A 26,856-nucleotide genomic window follows, 5' to 3' on the forward strand; every position below is an offset into this window, starting at 1 on the left:
CTTCAATTTAAGTTTTCCTTATGTCTTGCTTTTTTGTTATTTTGCTTCAACTTAACTGCCTCCATTAAGCAGATGTTTTCTAGGGTATAATTTTAATTTCTTGGTTAAATTTTTAGCTATAATTCTTTAGATATTTTCTTAGTATTTGTTAAGAGATTATAATATCATTTTTAATCACAATGGACTTCAGATTAATGCTAATTTAATTCCAGTAAAATACAGAAACTTTGCTTCAGTACTAATCTTTGTTTTTCCTTCTCTGTTTTGCTACTGTTGTCATATATTAGGGTTCTGTATTTAAAGCTCTAATATTGTGTAATACTGTGTTATAATAATCACCTTAAGCAGTCTTTTTTAGAGAAGTATTTAGTAAGGTTATCTTGCATATAAGACTGTTTGGAAACTGGGAAGTCTTGCATTCTCACAATGAAATTCTCTTTACCCAAACCACAATAAAATGATCATACCTAGTAAATTAACATTAATACATTTCTATTATAGAATTTGACATACCATCAGATTTTGCCAAGTTGCCCAATAATATCTTTGTAACAGTTTGCCCAGAGAAGGCAGTGACAACCTACTCCAGTGTTCTTGCCTGGAGAATCCCAGGGACTGAGGAGTCTGGTGGGCTGCCGTCTCTGGGGTCGCACAGAGTCGGACCCGACTGAAGGGACTTTGCAGCAGCAGCCATTTCCCCAACCTATCTACCAGTTTGATACACTGTATGCAGTAGTTACTATGTCTCTTTGTTCTCCTTTTACCCAGATTAATTTATCTGCCTTTATTTGACTTTATTAACATTGAAATGTTCAAAGGCAGTTGTTTTCTAGAATGTTCTTTAATTTGGTAGTCTGTTTCCTTTATAATTTTGTTCAACTTATGCATTTTTGGACAGAAATACTGTGTAAGAGAACTTAACATAAAAAATGGTACATTTTTTCCCAACATATTGCCAGTGTTTTCCTTAATTGATGATAGATGATGTGAGTAAGGTGTTGTCCACCAAGTTTATTTTCTCTTAACATTATTGTTAATTTATGGGGAGATACACCGAGACAGTGTAAATACCCTTTTTCCCTAAAAGCTTTGATCACATGGTTTTCTTGTTGTGGATGATGCTGGACTTGAATCAGTTATTACCATCATGGAAGCAAAAAGATAGATGATTAAAATTTCAATAACAATTTCTAGGAATTTCAGTTTTAGTGTTTCTTAGAGAGCTTTCTTTATCCAGTAGTGATGATTGTAAGATACTTGGTAGTTAACCTGCTTATGTCATGGGTTTATTTTTCATATTTTTTTTAGGTTCATGTACTGGACAGACTGGGGAGAAGTACCAAAGATAGAACGTGCTGGAATGGATGGTTCTGATCGTTTCGTCATAATAAACACTGAAATTTACTGGCCAAATGGACTGACTTTGGATTATGAGGAACGGAAGCTTTATTGGGCAGATGCAAAACTTAATTTCATTCACCGATCAAATCTGGATGGAACAAATCGGTAAGATTGCCTGATATTTTTAAAGTCAGCCCCATGATAATCAAATTATAAAGCCTAATTTTATCAAGAAGTTGTTAACATATTTTTGGCTTAAGTGTCAAAGGGGAAGAAGAATAGATTTTTAGTTTGCTTTCTATAAAGGTAATGACATTTCTCGTCTGTCTTGGTGGCATTTAGAATTTATGGACTGTATTTTCTCCTCCTTTACTCTGAGCTAATTTAGTTCTTCAGTGGTTCTCAATCAGGGATAGTACTTCCACTCTCTTACAGAGTGTTTGGAAATGTGTGGGGAGTTTTGGTTGACACAGAGACTGGGAGTACTGCTAGCATTTTAGTTCCCTGGCGGGCCAGGGATACTAAACATTCTGTAATGTGCTGGACTCCTAGTATGACAAAGAGCTCATCCTTCACAATTGCCCACAGAGCCCACCAGGTGCTATTTGTGGAAGCTTATTTGATAAACCTCTAAACCAGGACAGGGTTGGCCAATTTTTCCTGTGAAGAGCCAAGTCATTATACGCTTTGTGGGCCATATCTCTGTTGCACCTATTTACCTCTGCTGTTGTGGTGTGAAAGAAGCTATATAGAATACTTAAGGGAATGGGCATGGTTTTGTTCCATAAAACATTTTTGAGCCAGTGGACTCTGGTTTGCTGACCTGTAGATCAGGAGAAAACCTGCTGCATATTTGCTGTATCCTGGTATCCACAGAAGACAGAGACATAATATATAAACATGGAATTCCCACTCAGATCATGTTCAGATTGTTTTTATTTAGTTAAGTTTTTTATTCAAAAGTAGTTGATTTACAGGGTTGTTGTGTTAATATTTTTAAAGACACTTGATGTCCTTGTGTTTGGAAGATTATTTGGATTTCTAGTGGTCTCATTTTAAGACCCCAGCAGAAACAGAAAGCCTTAGATAATTGAAGGAATTTGTCAAAGTGAAAACATCTGTTGCCATATATAGTTGCACTATTTTTATTTTTTTCTTGTGATGAGAACCTTTAAGATTTACTGTTTTAGTAACTTTGAAATGTTACAAGGCTATGGTTTTTCCAGTGGTCATGTATGGATGTGAGAGTTGGACTATAAAGAAAGCTGAGTACCGAAGAATTGATGCTTTTGAACTGTGGTGTTGGAGAAGACTCTTGAGAGTCCTTTGGACTGCAAGGAGATCCAGCCAGTCCATCCTAAGGAGATTGGTCCTGGGTATTCATTGGAAGGACTAATGTTGAAGCTGAAACTCCAGTACTTTGGCCACCTGATGCGAAGAGCTAACTCATTGGAAAAGACTGATGCTGGGAAAGATTGAGGGCAGGAGGAGAAGGGGACGACAGAGGATGAGACGGTTGGATGACATCACTGACTCAATGGAAATGGGTTTGGATGGTCTCTGGGAGTTGGTGATGGACAGGGAGGCCTGGCGTGCTGTGGTTCATGGGGTCACAAAGAGTCAGACATGACTGAGCGACTGATCTGAACTGAACTTTGAAATATGTAAGATAGTATTATTAACTACAGTTGCAGTGCTGTGGATTACATTCTCAGGACTTAACTTTTTTTTTTTTAAATACCTGGAAGTTTGTATCTTTTTGATGCCTGTTAGCCATTTCACTAGCCTCCATACCTTGCCTGTGGCAACCATCAATCTATCTGTGGGCTTGGTTTTTAGTTCATTTGTTTGTTGTTTAGATTCAACATATAAGTGAGATCATACAGTATTCCTCTTTCTCTGTCTTATTTCGCTTAGCATGATGCCCTCAAAGTCTATTCATATTGTCAAAACTAGTAATATTTCATTCTTTTGTATGGCTGACTAATATTTTGTTGTACATATATAGCATATCTTCTTTATCCATCCCACCATCCCACCATCCCACCATCCCAACATCCCACTTGGGTTGTTTCCTTTTCATTTCCTTTTGTGAATTATGTTGAGTGAACATAGGGATGCATGTGTCTTTTCAAGTTAGGGTATGCAGTGGTTGTTAACTAGACTTGTTGCAATCATTATGCATTATATAGAAGTATCAAATTATTATGTTGTAAACCTGAAACTAATGTTGTATGTCAATTATACCTTAATTAAAAACAAAAGAAAATTGGAAAATTCAAAATTACATGGAGGATTAAACAAGATTCTCCTGAAAAACCTGTGGTTGAAGGAGGCTGTCAAAGGAAAATAAAAAATATCTGGAGACCAATGAAAATAGAAATACAACATACCAAAACTTACAGGGTTTCTAAGAGGTACGTTCATAGTGATAAATGCTTACATTTGAAACAAGAAAAGTCTCAAATAAACAACCTAATGTTAAACCTCAAAGAGATAGATAAAGAAGGAGAAACTAAGCCCACAGCTGCCACAAAGAAGGGAATAACAAATCAGAGTGGAAATAAATGAAATAGAAATTAAAAATACAGTAGGAAAGATCAGTGAAAAAGCAAGAGTTGGTTTTTTTGAAGAGAAACTATACAAACCTTTAGTTCGACTTAATAAGAAAGAGAGGAGACTGAAATAAAATCAGAAAGAGGAGACATTACAACTGTAAATACAAAGGATCATAAGAGACTACTGTCAACAATATATACCATCAAATTGAACAGCTTAGAAGAAAGAGATCATGACTGAATCATGAAGAAATAGAAAATCTGTCAACAATATATGCCATCAAATTGAACAGCTTAGAAGAAAGGGATCATGACTGAATCATGAAGAAATAGAAAATTTGAACAAACCAACTATTTATAAGGAGATTAAATTAGTAGTTAAAAACCTCCCCAAAACAAAAGTAGAGGACCAGAAGACGTCACTGGCAAATTCTACCAGACATTTGAGAAAGAATTAGTACCAATCTTTCTTAAAGTCTCCTGAAAAATAGAAGAGGAGGGAATTCTTAAAAACTCATTTTATGTGGTTAGCATTATCTTGATACCAAAACCAAACAAGAAACCTACAAGAAAAGAAAATTACAGGCCAATATTCTTAATGAATATAGCTGCAGAAGTTCTCAACTCAGAACTAGCAAACTGAATTCAGCAGCACATTAAAAGGATCATACTCCACAAGGATTGTTCAGTATATGCAAATTAATGTGATTCAGCACATTAACAAAATGAAGGATGAGAATCGTGTGATCATCTCAATAGGTGCAGAAAAAGCATATGATAAAATTCAACATCCATTCATGATTAATTCTCAAGAGTGGGTATAGAGGGAACATACCTCAACAGTGAAAGCTATGTATGACAAACAACTAATAATATATTCAAAAGTGGAAAACTGAAAGTTTTTCATCTAAGGTCAGAGCAAGATAAGGATGTTTACTCTTGCCATTTTTAATCAGCATGGTGCTAGAGGTTCTAACCAGAGTAGTTAGGCAAGGAAAAGAAGGAAAATGCATCTCAGTAAAAAGGAAGAAGTAAAACTATTTGCAGATGGTCTCGTGTTATACATAGGAAATCCTGGAAACGCCACCACAGAACTGTTTGAATCAATAAACAGATTCAGTTAGATTGCTGGATACAAAATCAATATACAAAAATCACCTGTATTTCTGTATGTTAATAACAAACTGTCAGAGAAATTAAGGAAACAATCTTATTTATTGTATCATACAAAAAAAATGCCTAATAAGTTTAACCAAAGAAGTAAAAGACCTATACACTGAGAACTATGATGCTGATGAAAGATATTGAAGAAGACACAAATAAATTGAAAGATATTTCATGCTCACAGATTAGAAAAATTAATTTGTTAAAACATCCATACTGTGGAAATCCATCTACAAATGTAGTGCAGTCCAGTGCACAAATCAGAGTTCCAGTGCACTTTTCACAGAAGTAGAACAAACAATTCTAAAATTTGTGTGGAATTGCAAAAAAACCGCAAATTGCCAAAGGAATCTTGAGAAAGAATAAAGCTGGAGGCATTACACTTTCTAACTTCAAACTATATTTGCAAACTGTATTACTCAAAGTGGTATGGTATTGGCGTAAAGACAGACACTAGATCAGTGGAATGGAATAGAGAGCCCAGAAACAAACCATGCGTATTTGGTCAGTCAGTTTATGACGGAGGAGCCAAGAATGTTCAGTGGGGAAACTAATGTCTTCATTACAGTTTCTGTAGTATCTTCAGCAAATAGTGTGAGAAAACTGGATATCCACACCCGAAAGGATGAAACTAGATCCCTGTCTTATACCACACACAAAATCAACTAAAAATGAATTAAAGATGTCAGTATAAGACCTGAAACTATAAATTTTTTTTGAGAAGAAACAGGAGACAAGCTCCTTCACATTGGTGTTGGTTATGATTTTGTGAGCATGTGTTTGAAACCTCAAGCAAACAGTATGGTGCCTCCTCAAAAAATTAAAAATATTACTCCATATGATCTAGTAATCCCACTTCTGGAATTCTTATCCAGAGGAAATGAAAACAATCTTGAGGCGATATCTGCACTACCACGTTCATAGTGGCATTATTCACAGTATCCAATACATGAAACAATCAAAATGTCTGTCAGTGGATGAATGGATAAAGAAGATGTGGTATATACACATTCAGTAGAATATTGTTCAGCCACGAGAAGGAAGGACATCCTGCTGTTTGTGGTTACATGCATGGACTCTGAGGCCCTAATGATCAGTGAAATGAGCCAGATAAAGGAAGACAAATATTGGGTGTGTCACATATATGCGGAATCTTAAAAAAATGTCACAAACTCATAGAAACAAAAGAAAACTGGCTGTCAAGGAGTTGGAGGAAATAGATGTTCCCATTTAAAAAAAACCCGAAAAAGGAAACCCCAGTCAGTGTATGAGATACTGTAAATAGCTGGATGAGTATTCTTGCATATGTGTATCATCACTGTATACAGTTTATCATTCAGATTTGTTTGTTGATTATACCTGGTAAAGCCGGGGGGAAAAAAAAAGAATGAAAAACAGAATAATGTCCTTAGGTAGAAAACTCCCCAGAAAAATATGATTATAGAACAGATCAAGTGAAAGACGCTCAGTTCAGTCAGTTCAGTTTAGTCGCTCAGTTGTGTCCAACTCTGCGACACCATGGACTGCAGCATGCCAGGCTTCCCTGTCCATCACCAACTCCTGGAGCCTACTCAAATTCATGTCTGTCGAGTCTATGATGCAATCCAAACATTTCATCCTCTGTTGTCTCCTTCTCCTCCTGCCTTCAATCTTTACCAGCGTCAGGGTCTTTTCAAATGAGTCAGTTCTTTTCATCAGGTGGCCTAAGTATTGGAGCTTCAGCTTCAGCGTCAGTCCTTCTAATGAATATTTCCTTTAGGATTGACTGGTTGGATCTCCTTGCTGTCCATGGGACTCTGAAGAGTCTTCTCCAACACCACAGTTCAAAAGCATCAATTCTTTGGTGCTCAGCTTTCTTTATAGTTCAACTCTCACATCCATACGTGACTGCTGGAAAAACCATAGCCTTGACTAGACGGACCTTCGTTGGCAAAGGAAGTCTCTGCTTTGAATATGCTATCTAGGTTGGTCATAACTTTGCTTTCAAGGAGCAAGCATCTTTTAATTTCATGGCTGCAGTCACCATGCAGTGATTTTGGAGCCCCCAAAAATAAAGTCTCTCACTGTTTCTGTTGTTTCCCCATCTTTTTGCCATGCAGTGATGGAACTGGGTGCCATGATCTTAGTTTTTAAATGTTGAGTTTTAAGCCAACTTTTTCACTCTCCTCTTTCACTTTCATCAAGAGGCTCTTCAGTTCTTTTTTGCTTTCTGCCATAAGGGTTGTGTCATCTGCATATCTGAGATTATTGATATTTCTCCCGGCAACCTTGATTCCAACTTGTGCTTCATCCAGCCCAGCATTTCTCATGATGTACTCTGCAAATAAGTTAATTAAGCAGGGTGAAAATATACAGCCTTGACGTACTCCTTTTCCTATTTCGAACCAATCTGTTGTTCCAAAGGCTCTCAGTCCTGTCCAACTCTTTGTGACCCCATGGACTAAACAATCCGTGGAATTCTCCAGGCCAGAATACTGGAGTAGGTAGCAGTTCCCTTCTCCAGGGAATCTTCCCAACCCAGGGATTGAACCCAGATCTCCCACATTGCTGGTGGATTCTTTACCAGCTGAGCCACCAGGGAAGCCAAAGAATACTGGAATGGATAGCCTATGCCTTCTCCAGCAGATCTTCCCAACCCAGGAATTGAACTGGGGTCTCCTGCATTGAAGGTGGATTCTTTACCAACCCAGAATAGATCAAACCTCCACTTTAAAATGCACTATCACTAATTGAGACACCAATATTACATATCGAAGACCAACATAAGTTAGAATGAGAAAGTTCAGAGATGAGATGCCAGAACTGAGGAAAGAAGTAAAAGAAAAAACTAATTTCAGAAAAGCCAACTAAACTGGAAGGGACACAAGAGTGACTAAACCGAAAAGATTTTAAATTGAAGTTGTAAAGGGGGAAAAATTGAGGACTAAAAGAAATGGAAAAAGATGAAAAGGATTTGAGAGAAAGTGACAAATATTAAAGATAGGCAAAGAAGGAAAAACACATAGATAAAAAACCCTGTTAGGAAGATAACCTAAGGAAAGTAAGAGAACAAATATGAGAAACTGTAATTCTGGGAAAGTTTCTTAAAAGGAGATTCGAGTCTACAGATTGATAAGAGAACATTATGTACTTGGTAATACAAGTTAAAGCAAACAGCACCAAGGTATATTCTAGTAAAGTTACTCTGTAGAAAAAGGAAAATATTCTCTGGGCCTTTAATAGTAAAATAAATAATTTTTCAAATGAAAAAATTAGATTCACATTAGGCTTTCTCACAGCAACACTCCTTGTCAGAATTAAGTGAAGTAGTATTTTTAAAAGATACTCAGGGAGAGTGTGAACCAATTATTTTTCCCCCCAGCAAAATTGACTTTCCTTATACAAAGCTATAGATGAACTGTTATGAACATGAAAGAAATCAAGAAATACTATTTCCCTGAGTCATTGTGAAAATGGACTAGTGGCTGAGCTTTAGATAATCACAGTGATGAGCAAGATAACAAAATAAGGCTTGGTAAAGAGCAGTAAACATTTAATTAACTTGTATGAAAATTAAAGGATGATTAAAATTGAGAGTATGGTATGTAATGACTGTATGTTTAGATAATGTAAATAAAGTACCATTCTGAAAAATTGGAATGAAGGGACTTCCCTGGCCATCTAGTGGTTAAGGTGCCACGGCTTCTACTGCAGGGGACATGAGTTCGATTCTTGGTTGGGAAACTAAGATCCTGCATGCTTTGCAGCATAGCTAAAAAAGAAAAAATGGAGTAAAATAAAAAATCAGAGTGAGAAGTACAGGTACTATATACATAGATTTTGTTTAACTCTTTATGGTAATTACATTGGTGTATTGGTATTAATATTTTTAATTTTGGATCAAATAAGTGAGTAATTTTTGGATATATTAAATCAAATGCCAGTGAATATGTAGAACTCTCCGTGTGGAAGAAAAGATGTATAGATGTAGTATTGTGGAGTTTAAGAGAAATTGATAATTCTGAGTTTTAGTTGAGAGTACTGGTGTGAGCTCATTAGTTATTGTAAGTTATAAAAATACATACAAATATGTATGTTTATTTCTTATGACCACTGATGAGGACTAGGGGGAAAAAAAAACCCCACCCAGACCGTATTCTTGGAAAACTGTTCCACCTTAAAAGAAATCAGGTGTGATTTGGGTAACCCTAAGTCTCTTACAGGAAATACCCAAGTTGAGCTGGGATGTTATGTCATAGTCGATAGCATGGAAGCTGTTACAGGCTATTAGCGTCATTTCGTAAAGCCCAGAGAAATAATTTGAAAAGTCTCTCTCTGGTCAGAGATTGATTGAAACCCACCAGGTTTGTTTAAATCCTTGAGTTCATACTGATTTTCTGTCTTTCTTTAATTTTAAGAAAAGGAAGTAGTTACTTTCAGAGGATGAAGGGAACCAACCAGTTCATTAGCTTGAATGTTGGTAATAAAGAGAAAGAATTCAGCAATTTATCCCCCCTTTTCTATAGGAATCTACCAGTAGCTAACAAATTAGTAGATACAAAAAAGCTATTCCAGCTAGTAAATGAGAAATAATTAGAATTATCAGCATTTTATTACTTCTAGTGAACTGTTCAGTCTAGGCATTGAACATCAGTGGCTGCTTCATCACAAGGAAAAGAACAGACCCTATTTGATGGAAGAAAAGAGCGTCACCCCCTTTTATCTTGCCAAAAGGATCAATTCATTAGGAGTCTGATCAGAGTTGTTATTTGCAGGAATTGTGTGGGAAAGCAGAGGACAGGGAAACATTGAATTGCGCCATGTGTATGCATCAGCAGATTCAGACACACAGGGCAAATGACAGGGGTTGTTTGAACAGATAAACTGCAAAGATGATAAGGGAACTTAGAGATTAAAACAGACATAGAAAAGAAATTTACTAAAGGGGAAAGGGCGAGAGGAGGGATTAAATTAGGAGTGTGGGATTAAAATATGCATACTACTATATATAAAATAGGTACCCAACAAGGACCTACTGTATAGCACAGGGAACTATATTCAATATTTTGTAATAACTTATATTGGGAAAGAATCTTGAAAAGAGTATATATACATATATGTTACATATATATATATATATAACTGAATCACTTTGCAGTACACCTGAAACTAGCAGAATATTGTAAATCAGTATTTTAGTTAAAAAGAGACTGAAAAGAGGGTGGGTGAAGGCATGAATAGGCACAGAGGATTTAAATTTAGGACAGTGAGAAAACTTGTAGTATAATGATAGGTATATGTGTATATCACCACCAAGACTGGTCTTTAAGGTAAACCGTGGACTTTGGATACTGTGACTTCGCACTTGATTTCAGGGCTTCCTGTAAAGCCAGAGTAGTTGAAACAATGAGGTACTAAATCTGAGCATAGATGTCGGTGGAACAGAATAGGGTTCAGAAGGTAGTTTACATGTATATGGTTAGTTGACTTTGTGACATAGGTATCTTGGATATCTTGGATAAATACACACTTTTAACTGGCCTTGACAGACACTGAAGAAAGATAATAAACTTTAAAAACTGGGAGGAATATAAAAGCTCTTTCTGTGAAAAATTTTAAATTCCTGATGACTAGAGTCAGGTTTTCAAGTTATGGTTATTAAAGTTATGAAGGTTATTAAAGTTATGAAGGTTATTAACGCTTTGGTTTGTCAGTGTTCCTCCTATTCAACTGCAGTTAGAAATGTGAGGGATGGTTGGAGGCAAGTGTAGAGAACTGGCTAAGAGCCAGATCACACAAGGTCTAGTATTCTAAAATGAGGCATTTGAATTTTAGCCTGTAGGTGTTGAGTCATTGGAGGTTTTGAAGTTGCAGATTGACATGGATTTGTCTTTTAGAAATACCTTTGGTAAAAAAAAAAAAAAAAGAAATACCTTTGGTAGTTGTGTAGAGAATGAAGACTAATGATTTCATTTCCTTAAGTCTTCCAGTTAGTCATCATCATTCTCCAGAAAAGTACAATCTCTTCACTGTAATTTACATGATCTCATTTATTTACCTTGTTTTAGACAATATTCTTACCACTTCTGCCCTTGTCTGGTGTGCCCCAATCCTGTCAAACCATTTGTGGCTCCCTGATGGTGTTTATGATAGCTCCTAGGTTTCTGCTTTGAATGGCTTATTCAATGGAAATGCCATTCAGTGAGATAGAAGATTAAGGAAAGGAAGATAGATTCTTCTTCCTTCCTTCCTTTTCATTTTTTTTTTAATGTAGAAAGAGAGTGAGATTGAATTCAAATTTGGACAAGTTTGCATTTGCATTTGAGTTGCTAATAGAAAACTATGATGATGAAGTCTGGGGAGCTTTGGATGAATGAGCCTGCTGCTCAGCAGAGTAGTCTCAGAGGGAGTCTTAGATTTATAGCCATTACCAAGTTAATGGTTGTTAAAGCCGTGGACTGTAAACTTAGGGGTATTTTGCATCAGTGCTAGAGGCCTAGGCAGAGATAACGACCACATACCAGATATGTTGAAGAATTTCTTCAAGACTGAGGGATGTCCCAGTCCGAGCTGCTCCTGATCAGCTATCCCCATTTGCCTGGTTTCCGGGAACACCCTCAGACCCAGGCAGATCAGCACGGTTGGTCATCTACTGAGCTTGTGAAGAATCTGCTTCCCACAGAAGGAAATTGACGTAATTTACCCACATAAACAGTAGTAACCACAACTCTAGAGATGGAGGGCTGAAGGTGAGGCTGGTGAGAGGGAGGTGGGGTAGGGTGAAAGATGGGCCTCATCTGGATTCTGTTAGCACCTCTGGGAAATACTGCATATACCAGACACTAAAGGACATGCACCTTATGGCAACCAAATTTGACATGATTGAACATGTTAGGCAAAGATCAGAGGTGTAGTTAAAGCTGGCTGTGAATGAGTTCAGTGGTGCCAGAGAATAAGCAGGATCATGGTATCAGCAGAGTTCTTGGTGTTAGCAGAACACTGAAATACAGTGGGTAATGAACCATGTTCTCAGGAGAAATACCGTTAGGTTTCTGCTAGACTGTGGTCAAAAAATTTTTGTCAACTGATGATTATATAATTTTTAAAATATATGTTTATGTTTAAAGATGCTTTATTTAATATATAATGTTGGCAATATGGGTTTTTTAATTATAGCACATTCAGTGCAGTGTTATATAGCCTCTAAAATTAATATGAAACCAATATTTAATAATATTAAAATTTTTACAATACGTTATGAAATGAAGACAGGTCATTATAATGCACTAAATGCTGGGCATTTACAGAAATTCACTTTTTGTAAAAAAAAAAAAAAAGTTACAGTCAGATGTTGTTTAAATAAGATGACAGCACGCATTGGAGTCTTTCAGAATGCATACATTAACCATTTTTTCCTCAGGGCATATTAATCATCATTAATGCAACAAGGTGCATGGGGCCCGCTGCATATAATCCCGTGAAGAAGCTCAGTCCTGATGGGTGGCGAATGCTCTTTATTTGTGTTTGGTGCAGGTGCCTCAGTTGTCTCTTGCTTTGGCTCAGCTGTTCTCTTTCGTCCTGTTGGGGGCTGTGATTTAGAGCGAATGAATTTTTACCAAATTATTAATTCTAAATTCCATTGGTTAGTTGGTTTCCTGTTCTATCTTAGTTGGTTTCATGTTGTGCCTCAGCTCTTGATAACAGAAACCAGTGTTCGATGCCTTGACCTTTGGAAGTCGCTTGTATTTGTGTACATACATGTACACTTTGTACATGTGCACCTAATCAAGGAATGGGAAGATACACTTTGTATTTCTATTTCCAGTTTTTTTCTAGTGAACATACATGTACTCTTTATGTAATGAGGAGAAAATGATGATTTTGGAGAAAGTAATGCCAGATTTTGCCAGTGTGGTTTAGGTTCCTTTATGCTTCTCTTTTGCCTCTATTCCAGAAGATAAATTATTAACTTTCCTTCAATCTGTTTTGCCTATAATCTTCTTGAATATAGTTGAGTTTGGTCTTCCTTCACGTGAGGCTCAGTTGAATATTTAAGACACTATTCAAGTGAATTGCCCACTGTTAAATTCGTTTATTTCTCTTACTGTTGAGCTGTAAGAATTTTATGTATTCTAGATATGAGTTCTTCATTGGATATATTACTTAGAAATAAAAGTTCAATCTATTAGCTTTTCTTGGTTGTTGTTATAAGTGTTTTTGAGGTACTAAGAAATCTTTGCTTAAACCAAAGTCACAAGGATTGATGCTTTTCTAAGAGTTTTATTGTTTTAATTCCTAACATTTAGATCTGTGATCCACTTTATGTATGATGTCTTACACTCTTTTATTCACTTCCGAATATTTGGTTATTTTTTATGGTGTTATGAACAAGTTATTTAATAAACTTCAATTTTGCCGTTTTTCTCAGCACCATTTATTAAAGAAACTGCTTTTTCTTCATTGGCTGTTCTTGGTTCCCTTGCTAAATATTAGTTGGCTGTATCACTTTTTGTATTTTTCACTGCTAGTCTGTAGAAATTTATTTCTATATATTAATCTTGTATGCTGTAACCTTGTCGAATTAAGTAAGTCTGAGGCTTTTTTTTCTTTTAAATTCTTCAGTGTTCTCTGCATACAGAATCATGTCATCTGTGAATAATGACAGTTTTATTTCTTCCCTTCCCATCTGGTTGCCTTTAGTCTTATTTCATAATACTCACTAGACCCTCTGCTGAATAGAAGACATTCTTGCTTTGTTCCTGACCTTTGGGGGAAAGCAGTGATTTTTTTTTTTTTTTTTTTTGGCCATTGAACAGGATCTTAGAGAATATACTTTGTATGATTTCAGTCTTTTAAAATTAATTGATACTTGTCCTAATATTCAGAGTTCCATATCCTTGATGATTTTCTGTCTAGTTGTCTTACCTATTAATGAGAATAGGATTTTGAGATCTCAGACTGTTACTGTTTTGTTTTTTCCTTCAGTTCTGTCAGGTTTTGCTTTGTTTGGGGCTGTTTTTACTTGTGTATGTTTATAATCGCTATATCTTCTTGATGATTTGACTGCCATTATAAAACGTGCTGCTTTATCTCTAGTAATATTTTTTTGTCTGAAAGTATGTTTTGTCTGATAGACCACTTCATCTCACTTATGGTTACTGTTGGCTTTCAGTAAATTTGGGTCTTTGGGTATGTGTGCCTCTTGTAGACAGCATACAGTTGAATCTTGTTTAGTTTTACCCAGTTTAACACCCTTTGCCTTTTATATACATATATGCACACACACACAATATGTATAATAATATGTAAGATGTTTTCTTTAACATCTTGCAGAAAAACCCAAATGAACTTTTTAGTCAACCCAGTATGTTAATTATTTCTTAATAAAACAGAAAAAAATCGCGAAAAAAGAAAAAATTCTTTATTTTCACCAGCTGTTTCTGTTTTCCTTATCGGTTCCGTTTATTCACTCTTGTGTTATTTCTAGTTGATAATTCATTGAAGTGACTTCTGACACTTTCGTTAGTTCTTTCACCTCAGTTTGAGGTTTTAAATTTTAAATTTTTGTTGTTCTTTTATCACTAGTATACTACTTTAAAGCATTTAAAGTATTTTGTAATAGGTTGTGAACTATTTGCTCTAGAGCCAGTTTTTCTGGCATATTTGTATTGTCCTTAGGGATGTTATTTTCTTTATTCTTTTTTGTTTTTAATATTAACTTTTTATTTCTTTGGCCACATCTGTGGCCTGTGGGATGTCAGTTCCCTGACCAGGGATTGAACCCGTGCCCCCTCCATTGGATGTACAGAGTCTTAACCACTGGGCCTCCAGGGAAGTGCCTTTAAAACTAACTTTTAAAATGGGGCTTGATCTTAATATATTTTTATATTTTCACATGAAATTGTTTTTCTGGAACTTGTTGAAGAAGGCAGAGTTTATCATAACTTCATTCACTTTACAGAAGTCTTGAGTGTGTGTGAGAAGTTGGCAGCTTGCTTGTGCAAACTCCTAGCTCTGTTTCCTTCTGCCAGTTTTTTCTGCACCTTATTTTCCATTATTTCTCTTGCACTGTCATCCTCACTTTCTTTCTGTTCCCTGTAGGTCGGATTGGGCCTTTGTCTGGAAGGGAGCTCTGTTGGGCCAGTGAGAGAGTTCCTTGTTAGTATGCCAGTCCCTTCCGTACCATCCATCCAGTCTTTGTATTCACTCACTCTCCAAGTGGCCAGAACCATTCCTTGTCAGCTGCTGCTCTCAGATTGGTTTGTGAAGCTTTCCATTGCTATCTGTTGTGTGTTCTCCTGGGCCTGGATCTGCCAAATGCCCTATTTTTTTCCTTCTGATTCCTCCTGCAGAAGTGCTGATGCTAATCAGATCTTACAGCTGTTGGTAGTTTTCCTTTCTGTGTCTAGGGTTTTGAAGTAATACCTTCTTACCTGTCTTGGCTGTAAGTGTTGTCCATGAGGTTTTGGTTTTCCTTCCTAGTTGTTCTGTTTTCCTGTGAAAGACTTGTAGAGATTTTTTTCAAACACTGTATACTGCTACCACTGTTGTCATATTTTTAGGTGTTAAGAAAACCTCACTGTGATGTGGAGAAACTCTTCTAAGGTTAGGTTCAGATGTCAGAATTTATCATAGTAGTACTTTGATGTGATTAAGTAGATTTGTTTCCTACACAGATGGGGAGTTCTGAGTCAGGGGCAGAGGACAATTTTCTGGGAGGAGGTCCAGAAACAGAAAGTGAATACAAGTGCACAGGTGTTTTATAAAGGGTAAGTCTGGTTGGTGCAGAATTTGAAAGAGGCACCTGTCAGCCGTAGAATCTGAAATAGACAGCAAGTGCACACCTGTACTTCGGATACTGGCGAGAATGAGCTCGTAAGAAAATGATGGGCAGGTGGAGGAGGTGATGCTTAGAGGTTGCCAGCACTAAAGCATAACATCACTTTGGGGTTTTGGTTTCTTTCTTTTGGTACCCATTGTAGTGATCCACTTTTTAATTCCTGTTATAGTTGAGGCATACTACTGAAGAACTGGGCTTCAATCTTGCCTGCCACATTTGTTCTCACTATCCATGATCAACTCCTCCTTTTCACTTGAGTTTCCAGGGGAGTAGTCCCAACCAGAGAGAAGACAGGTGAAGACAGTGTACACTAATCTGTACTTTGAGGAACAGATCACCATTGGCTAGACAAATTACCAAAGAATATGACAATGAGTGATAGCCATCTTAGCTGTGCTTTTTGTTAATTTCATATTTCATTTAAAATGTTTCATTTTATCAGGCATTCACTGAGTATGTAATAATACTAATGAATCTAACTAATTCATACATACTGTATTGTGTGAGATCCTGGGAATATAAATAAGCCAAAGTCTAGTATTTACTTGACTCTAGTAAGCTTTTTATTGACTAGCACATGAAATGTTTACTAAACTTGTAAAATATTATCCCTGAATCAGAAATACTAAAATACTGAAAACAGACGTCCTAAAGTTGAGGAGCCATTTATGAAATGTTTATTAAGTACCAAGCATAATGCCTAAATGCTTTTTGCCTAAATGCTTTTTCATATATTATGATTTAATCTTCACAGTAACTCAGGTTAGATTATCATCTTTTAATAACAGGTGAGGAAAACAGAATTTGTGGAAATAAGTTATTATAATTGCAGGGGGACATTTGAACTCAGTTCTGTCTCTTTTCTTGTTCGGTTGCCAGGTCAAGTCCAACTCTTTACAACTCAGCAGACTGCAGCACGCCAGGCTCATTTCTTATCAGTACATCAATGCTTTCAGTCAGGTTGTAAAATGCGTATATCTTTTAGAGAGGGATTTTGGCTATTGCTATCTGTTAATTCTTCTGTGTTAAGCTTATTAGAGTGAATTTTAACTTTTTATTTAATAATATACAAAGGACTTAGACTTTTTTTCCTCCCCAAAGTCTTTCAAAGAACTGATAATGTAATTTCTGATACTTTAAGATGTCTAATGAAAGCCTAAGTAATTTCATCTTTAGTATTACTTATATTTCTCAATCATGTTACTTTACTTTCTTGGCAGCTGTTTATGTTTTACCATAATGAATTTTGGGATACTTAAGTGTAAAATATGCTGCTGCTGCTAAGTCACTTTAGTCGTGTCCGACTCTGTGCGACCCCGTAGACGGCAGCCCACCAGGCTTCCCCGTCCCTGGGATTCTCCAGGCAAGAACACTGGCGTGGGTTGCCATTTCCTTCTCCAATGCATGAAAGTGAAAAGTCAAAGTGAAGTCACTCAGTCCTGTCTGACTCTTAGCAACCCCATGGACTGCAGCCTACCAGGCTCCTCCGTCCATGGGATTTTCCAGGCAAGAGTACTGGAGTGGGGTGCAAGCCTATTTAAATTTGAACTTGAACTATGGTATCACTCACATAGTAACAATCGTAAATGTTATAAAGCTGTTCATTTAAAAAGTGAAAGAAAGTCCACTTCAGAAGTAGACATCGTGACATTGTGACAGTTGTTATTGGGAAATGAGAGAGAAAGTAATATGCTAGGGAAGTGAGAGTTAAGAAAAGTGAGAGGAGAAAATTGTGGTGATGGGTGGCATAGTTGTGAGGTTTTAAAATAGAAAGTTTGTGAAACTAGTCATTCTAATCTTGAATTCAGTTATTGAAAAATCTGGCTCAAATTTTAAACACTTTAGGCTAGAATCATTCCGTGTAATTCTGCTTAGATGAAAATGATCTTACTGCACTTTAATTTAGTATAGGTGGTCTGTTAGGTATTAGAAATCATCAGATAACCTTACGGACCGAAAAGTTGGATTGTCTTTGAGTGTGTTATCCTTTATTTCTCTTTAATTGCTTACATTTTCCTCTTTCTCTCCTCGCTGAGTGATTTATGAAAATATTAAGATTTGGTATTATGAAAATATCAAAGCATTTATTTTCTTAATTTATTACTGTGGCTTAAATGTGATTTATTCATTATTCAAGAATTTTCTTATTTACATAACTCTCCATGAGACTGCACAGTTCTGTGTCTTGAGTACTGGTCAGGCTGTCTACCTCTCCTTCCATATAGTTAGGATTGCTTATGAATTTGGGGATCTGCTTTGTCTCTTGAACACATTCAGCCAGTGGTTGGGCTTCCTCTTTGCCCCTTGGCTTGTGGGGATGAAGTAACCATACAGCAGAAAGCCAGCTAAGATGATCATTTGCTGCAGCTAATCTGGGCTTTGCAGAGAGAACTCTCCCAGAATGCCTTTCTAGCCTCATGTGCATGTTTTTACTCTTCACTTATGAAAGCCATAAAAAGTGACCGAAGAAATAGGCTCAGATTATTTGTTCTTCCACATCAAGAAGGGAGAAACTTACTGCTAATTAAAACTACTTCCCAGTGACTTCTTCAAACCCTGGGATTTTTCATGTTGCTGGCCTTCCTCCTTCTGATGACATGAATCATGTGGGAGGGTGGGAGATGGGAACCGACAGCAGTGTTGGTACGTTAGCTCTCACTCGTCTGCTTGCAGTGCGCCTGGCGCCTGGTGCCAAGCTAGAAACCGTTCTTGATTGGGGAATTTGCACACCATGAACTCAAATAAATTTGAATTTACTCTGTGACTATTTTTCATAGGTATATTTGACCTTAAGGTACGTGTTATCCAGGATTTGTATGTGTTAATGTGGACTACAAGACCATTTCAGTGGGAGCAATAAAGTTTAGATTAAAAAAGAAAATTTAGAAATGTTTGCGCTTTTCTCTTTGGGTTACTAGGCAGGCGGTGGTTAAAGGTTCCCTTCCACATCCTTTTGCCCTGACGTTATTTGAGGACACATTGTACTGGACTGACTGGAATACACATTCCATTTTGGCTTGCAACAAGTACACTGGCGAGGGTCTGCGTGAAATCCATTCTAACATCTTCTCTCCCATGGATATACATGTCTTCAGCCAACAGAGGCAGCCAAATGGTAAGTGATCTTGATTTTTAAATTGCAAGTTGGAATAGCTTTGTAGCCCTCTGATGTCTGGCTTTAGTGAGGGGGCAAGAGGAGAGAGGATGTATTCAGAGTGGGAAGGAATAAAAAATTGGGAAAATGTCAAAATTCAAGGTAGACAATAGTCTAAACCATTTGTAGCTTAGTATCTATCGCTGCAGACCACCTCAGCCCTTTGTTTTAGTCTGGGGTTATGAAGGTAAAGAAGAGAGAGGAAAAAAAAAATTGAGATAGCTCATATATTAAGATTCTGTGCAAATACATTTTGTATTCATATTATTTCTCACTAATGAGTGATTTCGTCCATTGTATGTTTAGAAACAGACACTTTCCTTGAATGGAAACCTCTTAATTATTAATTAATGTAATTATTAATGTAACTGGTTCATTTAAGTACCTCAGGTTGCTTCAGTAAAGTACTTGCTTATCCCTTTTCTGTGTATATCTCCCCCTCCTTTTTCTTCTGTTTCTGGTCACCCTTTATAATGATTTGGACTGTGACTGCTGACAACAGTTTCTTGCAAGAGAATGTTAAGTGTTTGGCAGTTGTGTGTAAATAAATGTCTGACATGTGTCTGAGTGTATTTCAGATTGTATTCCAGAGCCAAAAATGCAGGGCTTTTGGATTATGCATTACTTTGTATTAGCTCTTTCCATTTAAGGGGAGATAGTCAAATATTGAATGTGTCATATTGGAATCCAGTGATCATGAGTTCATAAAAATGTTTTAAAATGTTTGTGTTACTCTTTTGTAAAAAAAAAAAAAAAAGAATGTTAGTCACTTGTATAAATGTCTTATTCTCATTGTTGGCTTTTTAATGGCACTGTTGATCCTTTATGTTTTACTTGTTTGAGAATTTGCAATTATCTGTGATACTGCCTTTTATCTTTCATATTTTTTGTTTCCATGTTGATTTTTCTCTGAATATTGTTTAAATTCATCCTTTTCTATTGTTTCTTCAGATTTTCTAATTAATCTCTGGTTCTAAGTTTCCCCTTTTAAAATCCATAATCCTTACCTTTTCCATGTAAATCTTTTCCACAATGTGGCTTTTCTTGACTCTCCATGCCTCCACCACAGACATTCCCTTCTCTGTGCTCATTCAGCTTTTATTGTTGTTAGTCAAATCTTAACTTCAGTTACTCTGATCACCTTCCTATTTCACACAGTGTACAGCCTCCAAGCTTTCATTCGTGTGGTTTTACCACACTTAAATGTCCTCCTGTCTGTCCTTCCTGTCTTTCAAGGCTTCTGCCATGCCTGTATCTACTATGAAGCTTTTCTTCAGTTCTCCAATCTGTTAGTGCTTTATTTCCCATTGACTCTATACTTACTTACAGTCTGAATGTGCAAGATCTCAATTTTGTTGTTCTGTAGTATTTTCCATTATTACTGTTCATGAATTTTGGCTTACTGGCTAGATTGCAAGCTCTTTTGGGGCAGGGACAGCCTGCTTTACTTCTTGTGTATTCCTCTTTGGATACAGAATGCTAAGTAGATTTTTCACTGTTTAATTCCCTTCCTTGCAGATGGTCTGGTCGTCAAGCACCCAGATGACATTTGGTAATAATTTGGTTTATCAGAGGTGCTTATGTTATGGTCGTTAACCTTTGTGTACCTAGAGTGGGGGAGGTCATCCATAATCATTGGTATTAATCAGTGTGATTTATATTTGACAGCTACAAATCCATGTGGAATTGATAATGGTGGTTGTTCCCACTTGTGTTTGATGTCTCCAGTCAAGCCTTTTTATCAGTGTGCTTGCCCAACTGGGGTCACACTCCTGGAGAACGGAAAAACCTGCAAAGATGGTAAGAAGTTGGTTGCCAAGAAGGAAGAATTTTAGATAGCAGTTCGGATTCTATATGGTTATTTTATTTCTCTATAATAAGCTCTGTAAGTTACAGTGCTTTGGGAGACTAGTCACTTAATCCCTCAGTCTTCACAGTTGCCTATGTAATAGGAGTGTTTTGCATTTTATGGCATCTCTTGAATGTTGTTTTATAAATTATTTTAGTATTTTAGCTGAATTTTTAACATGCAATTTTTTGGGGAAAAAATAGGTGCCATTTCTCTTCTTTGTTAGATCTCAGTCATGAATATCACAGTTGCTTCTTGTGGAAATGAATATTCTCATAAAGAATATATTTTTAACAAGTAACATTTGTAAATAACCTTTGCAAGGAAAAGATGTATATTAAACTTTTAATTATAAAGACTATCATGGGATAGATACATTTTCTGAAAAATGATTGAATGATATTTTTAATTGCCTTTTAACAATAGAGAAGTGCCTTCAGAAGAAGAAAAGAATTCCTTATTGTTCTGCTCAAAGCAGCCTGTTGCTGTACTTAACCACCACACTGCCTCTTCTCCTTGCTCTCAGTTCCCTGTAGAGAGGGCATGTTGGAGAAATGTTCTGATTTAGGACATTTCAAGGTCCTTCTGGTTTGGGAGAATGCCAGTTCTCTTTTTCTTCTTAAAGAGAATGTTGTTCTTCATTCTTAACCCTATGGATCACCATCTGGTTCTCTAGCCACAAGACCTGGTAAGAAAATTGTATGTAGCAGTGGCTTCTTTATCTAACTCTGAAAAGCAGAAGCCTTTATTTAGGAGTCGGTTAGAGTTCCTTGCCTGGAGAATCCCAGGGACATGGGCTTCCATCTATGGGGTCGCACAGGGTCGGACACGACTGAAGCGACTTAGCAGCAGCAGCAGTAGAGTTTCTGGCAAGGGGATCAGGGAGTCAGAGAGATGGGATTGAGTTGGTATACAGGGTATTTGTCATGACTTGGCATTGATAAATTATCCTCCTGGTCAGAGGTGAAACTGGCTGATTCTTGTGACATGTTTCCATGGCAAACAATAATTTGGTTTCAATTTAAAACAAAAGGTTTATGTAATGTTGCTTTTTTGTTAAAAAATGTAGACTTTAAAATAGTGGATTTATTTTAGCCATAGTGGTCTGTTTACAGCCTTAGAGCAGTGCAAATGTACCTGTTTAATGAGCATCTTAATTTCAGATATACATTTGGCATGTAGTAGCCTTAAGTTTGGAGAAGGCAATGGCACCCTACTCCAGTACTCTTTCCTGGAAAATCCCATGGACAGAGGAGCCTGGTGGGCTACAATCCATGGGGTCGCTAAGAGTCAGACACGACTTCACTTTGACTTTTCACTTTCATGCATTGGAGAAGGAAATGGCAACCCACTCCAGTGTTCTTGCTTGGAGAATCCCAGGGATGGGGGAGCCTGGTGGGCTGCTGTCTATGGGGTCGCACAGAGTCGGACACGACTGAAGTGACTTAGCAGCAGCAGCAGCCTTAAGTTAACTATTTTGTTTTGATCCCCTTGCCAAATTAACAGCTTCACTTTCTAAGACTTCTTTGTTTGAAGAGTTTATGGCTGGCTCCTTTTGGTAGTTAGCGGAGGCAGTGAATTTTATAAAGTTATTCCTACTTGGTGTCCACTGTGGCATTTAGGGCTGTATTCTCTCCAAGGTAGGGTTTATTTATAATTAATCCATGAGTCAAAAAGCTGATGCTGAGAGCTTCTTCTCTCCTTAATTTTTTCTACTATAATTCCAGATTAATGCTTGAAGTTTAATATCAGTATTTTCTTTCAGACTCATTTCTTTGTTTGGGAATCGTTTTCCAGATGTCAACTTGCTTGCTGTCTTTTTGTTAGCTTTTATATAATGTTAGATGATTTTTTGCTAGTGGTTGACTTGAGCATTTAAAATCAAAACAAACAAGATTGAGGTAATGTTCTCATTCTGAGCTGTATTTTTATTGATTGCTGCTTTGGTTTTAAAACACTTCATAAATAAATCTGTTTTTAAAAACTCAGTGAAATAAAAATTAAAGAGTTTATTAGAAAATAATGTATTAGCTAGTATTTATTGAGTACTTTTGTATTTGGTACATTTTTGAGTTTTATATTTATTTCCTCTAAGTCTCTCAGCAACCCTATGAGATATCGATGAAGATATCAGGCTTAGAGAGATGAGGTGTTTTGCTTGACTTTGTATAACTGCTTGAATCGGTTCTGTTAAACGCACAGGTCTCACCTTGAACCACTGGGTCACATTTATTTGGTTACCTCCCCTCACATTCCCTCTCTCTTCTGCTACTGTTTGCTCCTCCATAGCCTCTTTTGTCCTTAGTTCTGTCAGACATTGCCCTATAGTTCTTTTTGTTAAAACAACTTTACTGAGGTAATTTACATATCATAAAATTCAGCCTTTTCAAGTGTATAATTCAGTGATTTTTAGTCAATTTACAGAGTTGTGCAATCATCACAATCCATCCAATTTTAGAACATTCTCATTAATAACAAAAGATCCTTGTCCTGGATTCCTTACCTTTTTAAACATCTTTCTTGAACAAAGGACATATATCCTATACTTCCTCTAATATTTAGCTACTTAGCTTCTTAGTCATTACTTAGTTATATTCATTTGACCTTTAAGTGGCTGTTCTTAATTCCAGGGGCTATGTAATGAATGAAGCCAGAGAGAGAATCAGACGTTGTTTTGGAGAGTTCAGCCATTACAGAGCATGACCTCTTAGTCCAGCTCTTCCTGTTTTACTGCATTACTTTCTATTCTACCCAAAATAGACCCTAGTATCCTTTTATACTCATTGCTTTTCAGTTCCTGAAAAAGTTCTGCATTCTTTATTTAGAGACTAAATTTGGCCTGTGGGTTTCCATTTTTTCTTCATTGTTTTTCCCTTTGTTGTTCTAGGTGCCACTGAATTACTGCTTCTAGCCCGAAGGACAGACTTGAGACGCATTTCTTTGGATACACCAGATTTCACTGACATTGTTCTACAGTTAGAAGACATCCGCCATGCCATTGCCATAGATTATGATCCCGTGGAAGGCTATATCTACTGGACTGATGATGAAGTGAGGGCCATACGCCGCTCCTTCATAGATGGATCTGGCAGTCAGTTTGTGGTCACTGCCCAAATTGCCCATCCTGATGGTATTGCTGTTGATTGGGTTGCCCGAAATCTTTATTGGACAGACACTGGCACTGATCGGATAGAAGTGACAAGGCTCAACGGGACCATGAGGAAGATCTTGATTTCAGAGGACTTAGAGGAACCCCGGGCTATTGTGCTAGATCCCATGGTTGGGTAAGAGGCTCTACTGACAGAAAATTTTGCCAGGGGTTTCTATTTCCGCAGGTACCCAAAACATTGACAAAAACAACATGAAGTATATGTTGCTTTCCAATAAATAGTTCTTTAATGACTGTGCATTTTTAGAATACAGTGATTGGAATAAAACCTCAAGTTAATGAATTGCTAGTTTTTTCCCCTGAATGTTTTTAATACGTTTTCTTTCTAAATTAAGTCCATACTTGCTGACTTTGGGTGTTGGCTGCAGATTTTGCCAAGGTTGTATCATGACCATGAAAAATATGGAGAGAAATTGTTTTCAGAACTCTTTCTCTTCCTCTAGAAAATTTAATTTCATCTCATTTTCAGTACTTCTAGGATGATTTGGTAAAGAATATGTTTCTTTTTAAATGTCCCTAAATATATGAATGGCCTGATTTCTAAAACTTGGTCAGGATGTGCAGCTATATGCCTGGTCTGTCTTCCTTTTTTTTTTTTTTTTTGGCTATTACACCCTGACCATGATCCATGGAAACACAGCTTTCTACATACTCATCAACGTTATTTGTTAATGTGAGATTCATCCTGAGGGTGAACATAATGACAGATTATTACACTTCAGTGCATGCCAATGCCTTTGAGCCCCTTAAACTTTCAGGAGCCACAAGAATCAGTGCTACGAGAAGAGTTAGTTATTTGGGGAAATTGGTTTTCCATCTGAATATTACTACTGGGATAACCTTTTTTTTTGTCAGAGATAATAAGCTAGCAAGAGAGAGAAGATTGTTCCTGGTAAGGAACACAAAAAAACCTAAACATAGAATCTCATTATTGGAAGGCATTTTTCATTATCAGTCCTAGAAAACACTGTTTGATCTGAAAAAATTTTTTACAAGCTTATACACTGCAATTATAAATGTCTTAAACAGACTCTTTGTATGTTTTAAATCTTGTTTTTCCTTCTGTAGATGTTAACTGGTAACCAATGTACAAAAGGGTTGGATCTCACCTTCAGGATATCTGAAATTTACAGTTTATTGTCCGTTTTTAGCTCATACTCTGTATACTTCTGTAGGTACATGTATTGGACTGACTGGGGAGAAATCCCGAAAATTGAGCGAGCAGCTTTGGATGGTTCTGATCGAGTAGTGTTGGTTAACACTTCTCTTGGTTGGCCAAATGGTTTAGCCTTGGATTATGATGAAGGCAAAATATACTGGGGAGATGCCAAAACAGACAAAATTGAGGTTTGTTTCTTGCTTTTTCACTTTAAAACCACTTTTATAAGGGTTTTTGAGTTGATGGTGATCTGATGCAGATATTCTTGTCTCTTCACTGGGTTGCCAGAGGTGTCTTATATTTTAATTAACCTTTAGGATTATAGGAATTAACATCTTTTCTTCCAACTCACCAGAAGATTTCTGAGTTAAACTTACATGAGAAATAGGTGTTCATCTATTTCTAGTCTAAAAAGCTTATGTGAATGATTTTTCTCATTATGGATAAAACCACTGCCTGAATTTCCTAGGGGTAGTTTGCGCAAATCAGATGTTAAATAAGCTTGATACTGGAAGAGCTGGTAGTCATTGTCAGGAAAACAAAGCATACTCTTTGTTGGTGTTGGGGAAGTTTGTGGTATATATTAACTATTAAGATGGTTACATGCAAACTGTTTTTAAATTGATTTATGAGCTATGTGGGAGAAAAATTAATTAGCCAGGGCTTGAGGGAAAATATTTAACAAATCATAGAACTACGTTGGGGCAGTCAGAATGGAATTATGGTGGAAACAGCCACTATATGTGAGTATTTTATTACTTTGTTTTGTAAAGGGTGAAAATCCCTGATAATGAATGTGAAGTCTGAATTCTACAACTTTAAATTGGGCTCTGCTAGAGGTCTTGTGGGTCACATACTTAAAACAGAGTTTTGATCACAGTGTTTCTTTGGAGAATACATGATTTCATATAAGGTGTAGGTTTGAATGGCTCTTCAAAGCCACGGCACGCATCTCGTAATAGATAATTTGGGCTATAGAGCAGTTACTTTAGAAAGGTAATTCTTGGGAGTGACAGGGACTCTCAGGGAATAATGAGATAAAGGGCCTTCGTTTCAGGTTGGAATCTTGGAATAGGAAAAAAAACCCATTCCACTGGGCTTAAGTCCTGAAAACCATCTTCTGCTCTTGCAGCTGGTTTCCATTAATAGAAAACTTCACAAAGACTTGACTATACAAATGTCTTCCCTGTTGTTAGTGTTTCACTGCCCTCACCCCCTCTAAATCCATGTTAGTGTTGAAATTTTTAGCAGCTGGAGTGCAGTGCTGCTGAGACAGAGGTTGTGAGTTTACTTTTCAGACAGGCCATGAGCATCATTGGGGTACAGATTATACACCATTCCCCTCCAGTTCACGAATTGCGAATTGTTGATCCACCCTGGACTCTCCATGAGTGTATATGTGTTACTACTCTTAGAAAAACAGTTTTGGCCCATGTGTCCCAGAGGACTGTGTGTACATAAGGCAGGAGCACATAGTTTACATCAGAGAAGAGAACGTGATTTTTTATTTCATAGGGATTTTAAAAATTCCCTATTTGATCTTATCTTTCTTAGCTTATTATGACTGTTTCAGTTCAGTTCAGTTCAGTCGCTCAGTCGTGTCTGACTCTTTGCGACCCCATGAATCACAGCATGCCAGGCCT

The 26,856-nt window shown here is 36.9% G+C and overlaps 1 protein-coding gene across 4 annotated transcripts in view; it reads left to right on the forward strand.

Moving 5' to 3' along the window:
• LRP6 (LDL receptor related protein 6) overlaps positions 1-26,856 on the forward strand; it is a 179,188-nt gene that overhangs the window by 79,657 nt on the left and 72,675 nt on the right. For all 4 annotated transcript variants that reach the window (XM_061417824.1, XM_061417826.1, XM_061417825.1 and 1 more), the window contains 5 exons: positions 1,309-1,506; positions 18,801-18,997; positions 20,705-20,836; positions 23,773-24,169; positions 25,230-25,401. In XM_061417824.1, the coding sequence (XP_061273808.1) occupies positions 1,309-1,506; positions 18,801-18,997; positions 20,705-20,836; positions 23,773-24,169; positions 25,230-25,401 (1,096 nt within the window). The remainder of the gene's footprint in view (positions 1-1,308; positions 1,507-18,800; positions 18,998-20,704; positions 20,837-23,772; positions 24,170-25,229; positions 25,402-26,856) is intronic.

Source organism: Bos javanicus, chromosome 5, assembly GCF_032452875.1.
Source record: "Bos javanicus breed banteng chromosome 5, ARS-OSU_banteng_1.0, whole genome shotgun sequence".
In the NCBI taxonomy this organism is placed as follows: domain Eukaryota; kingdom Metazoa; phylum Chordata; class Mammalia; order Artiodactyla; family Bovidae; genus Bos; species Bos javanicus.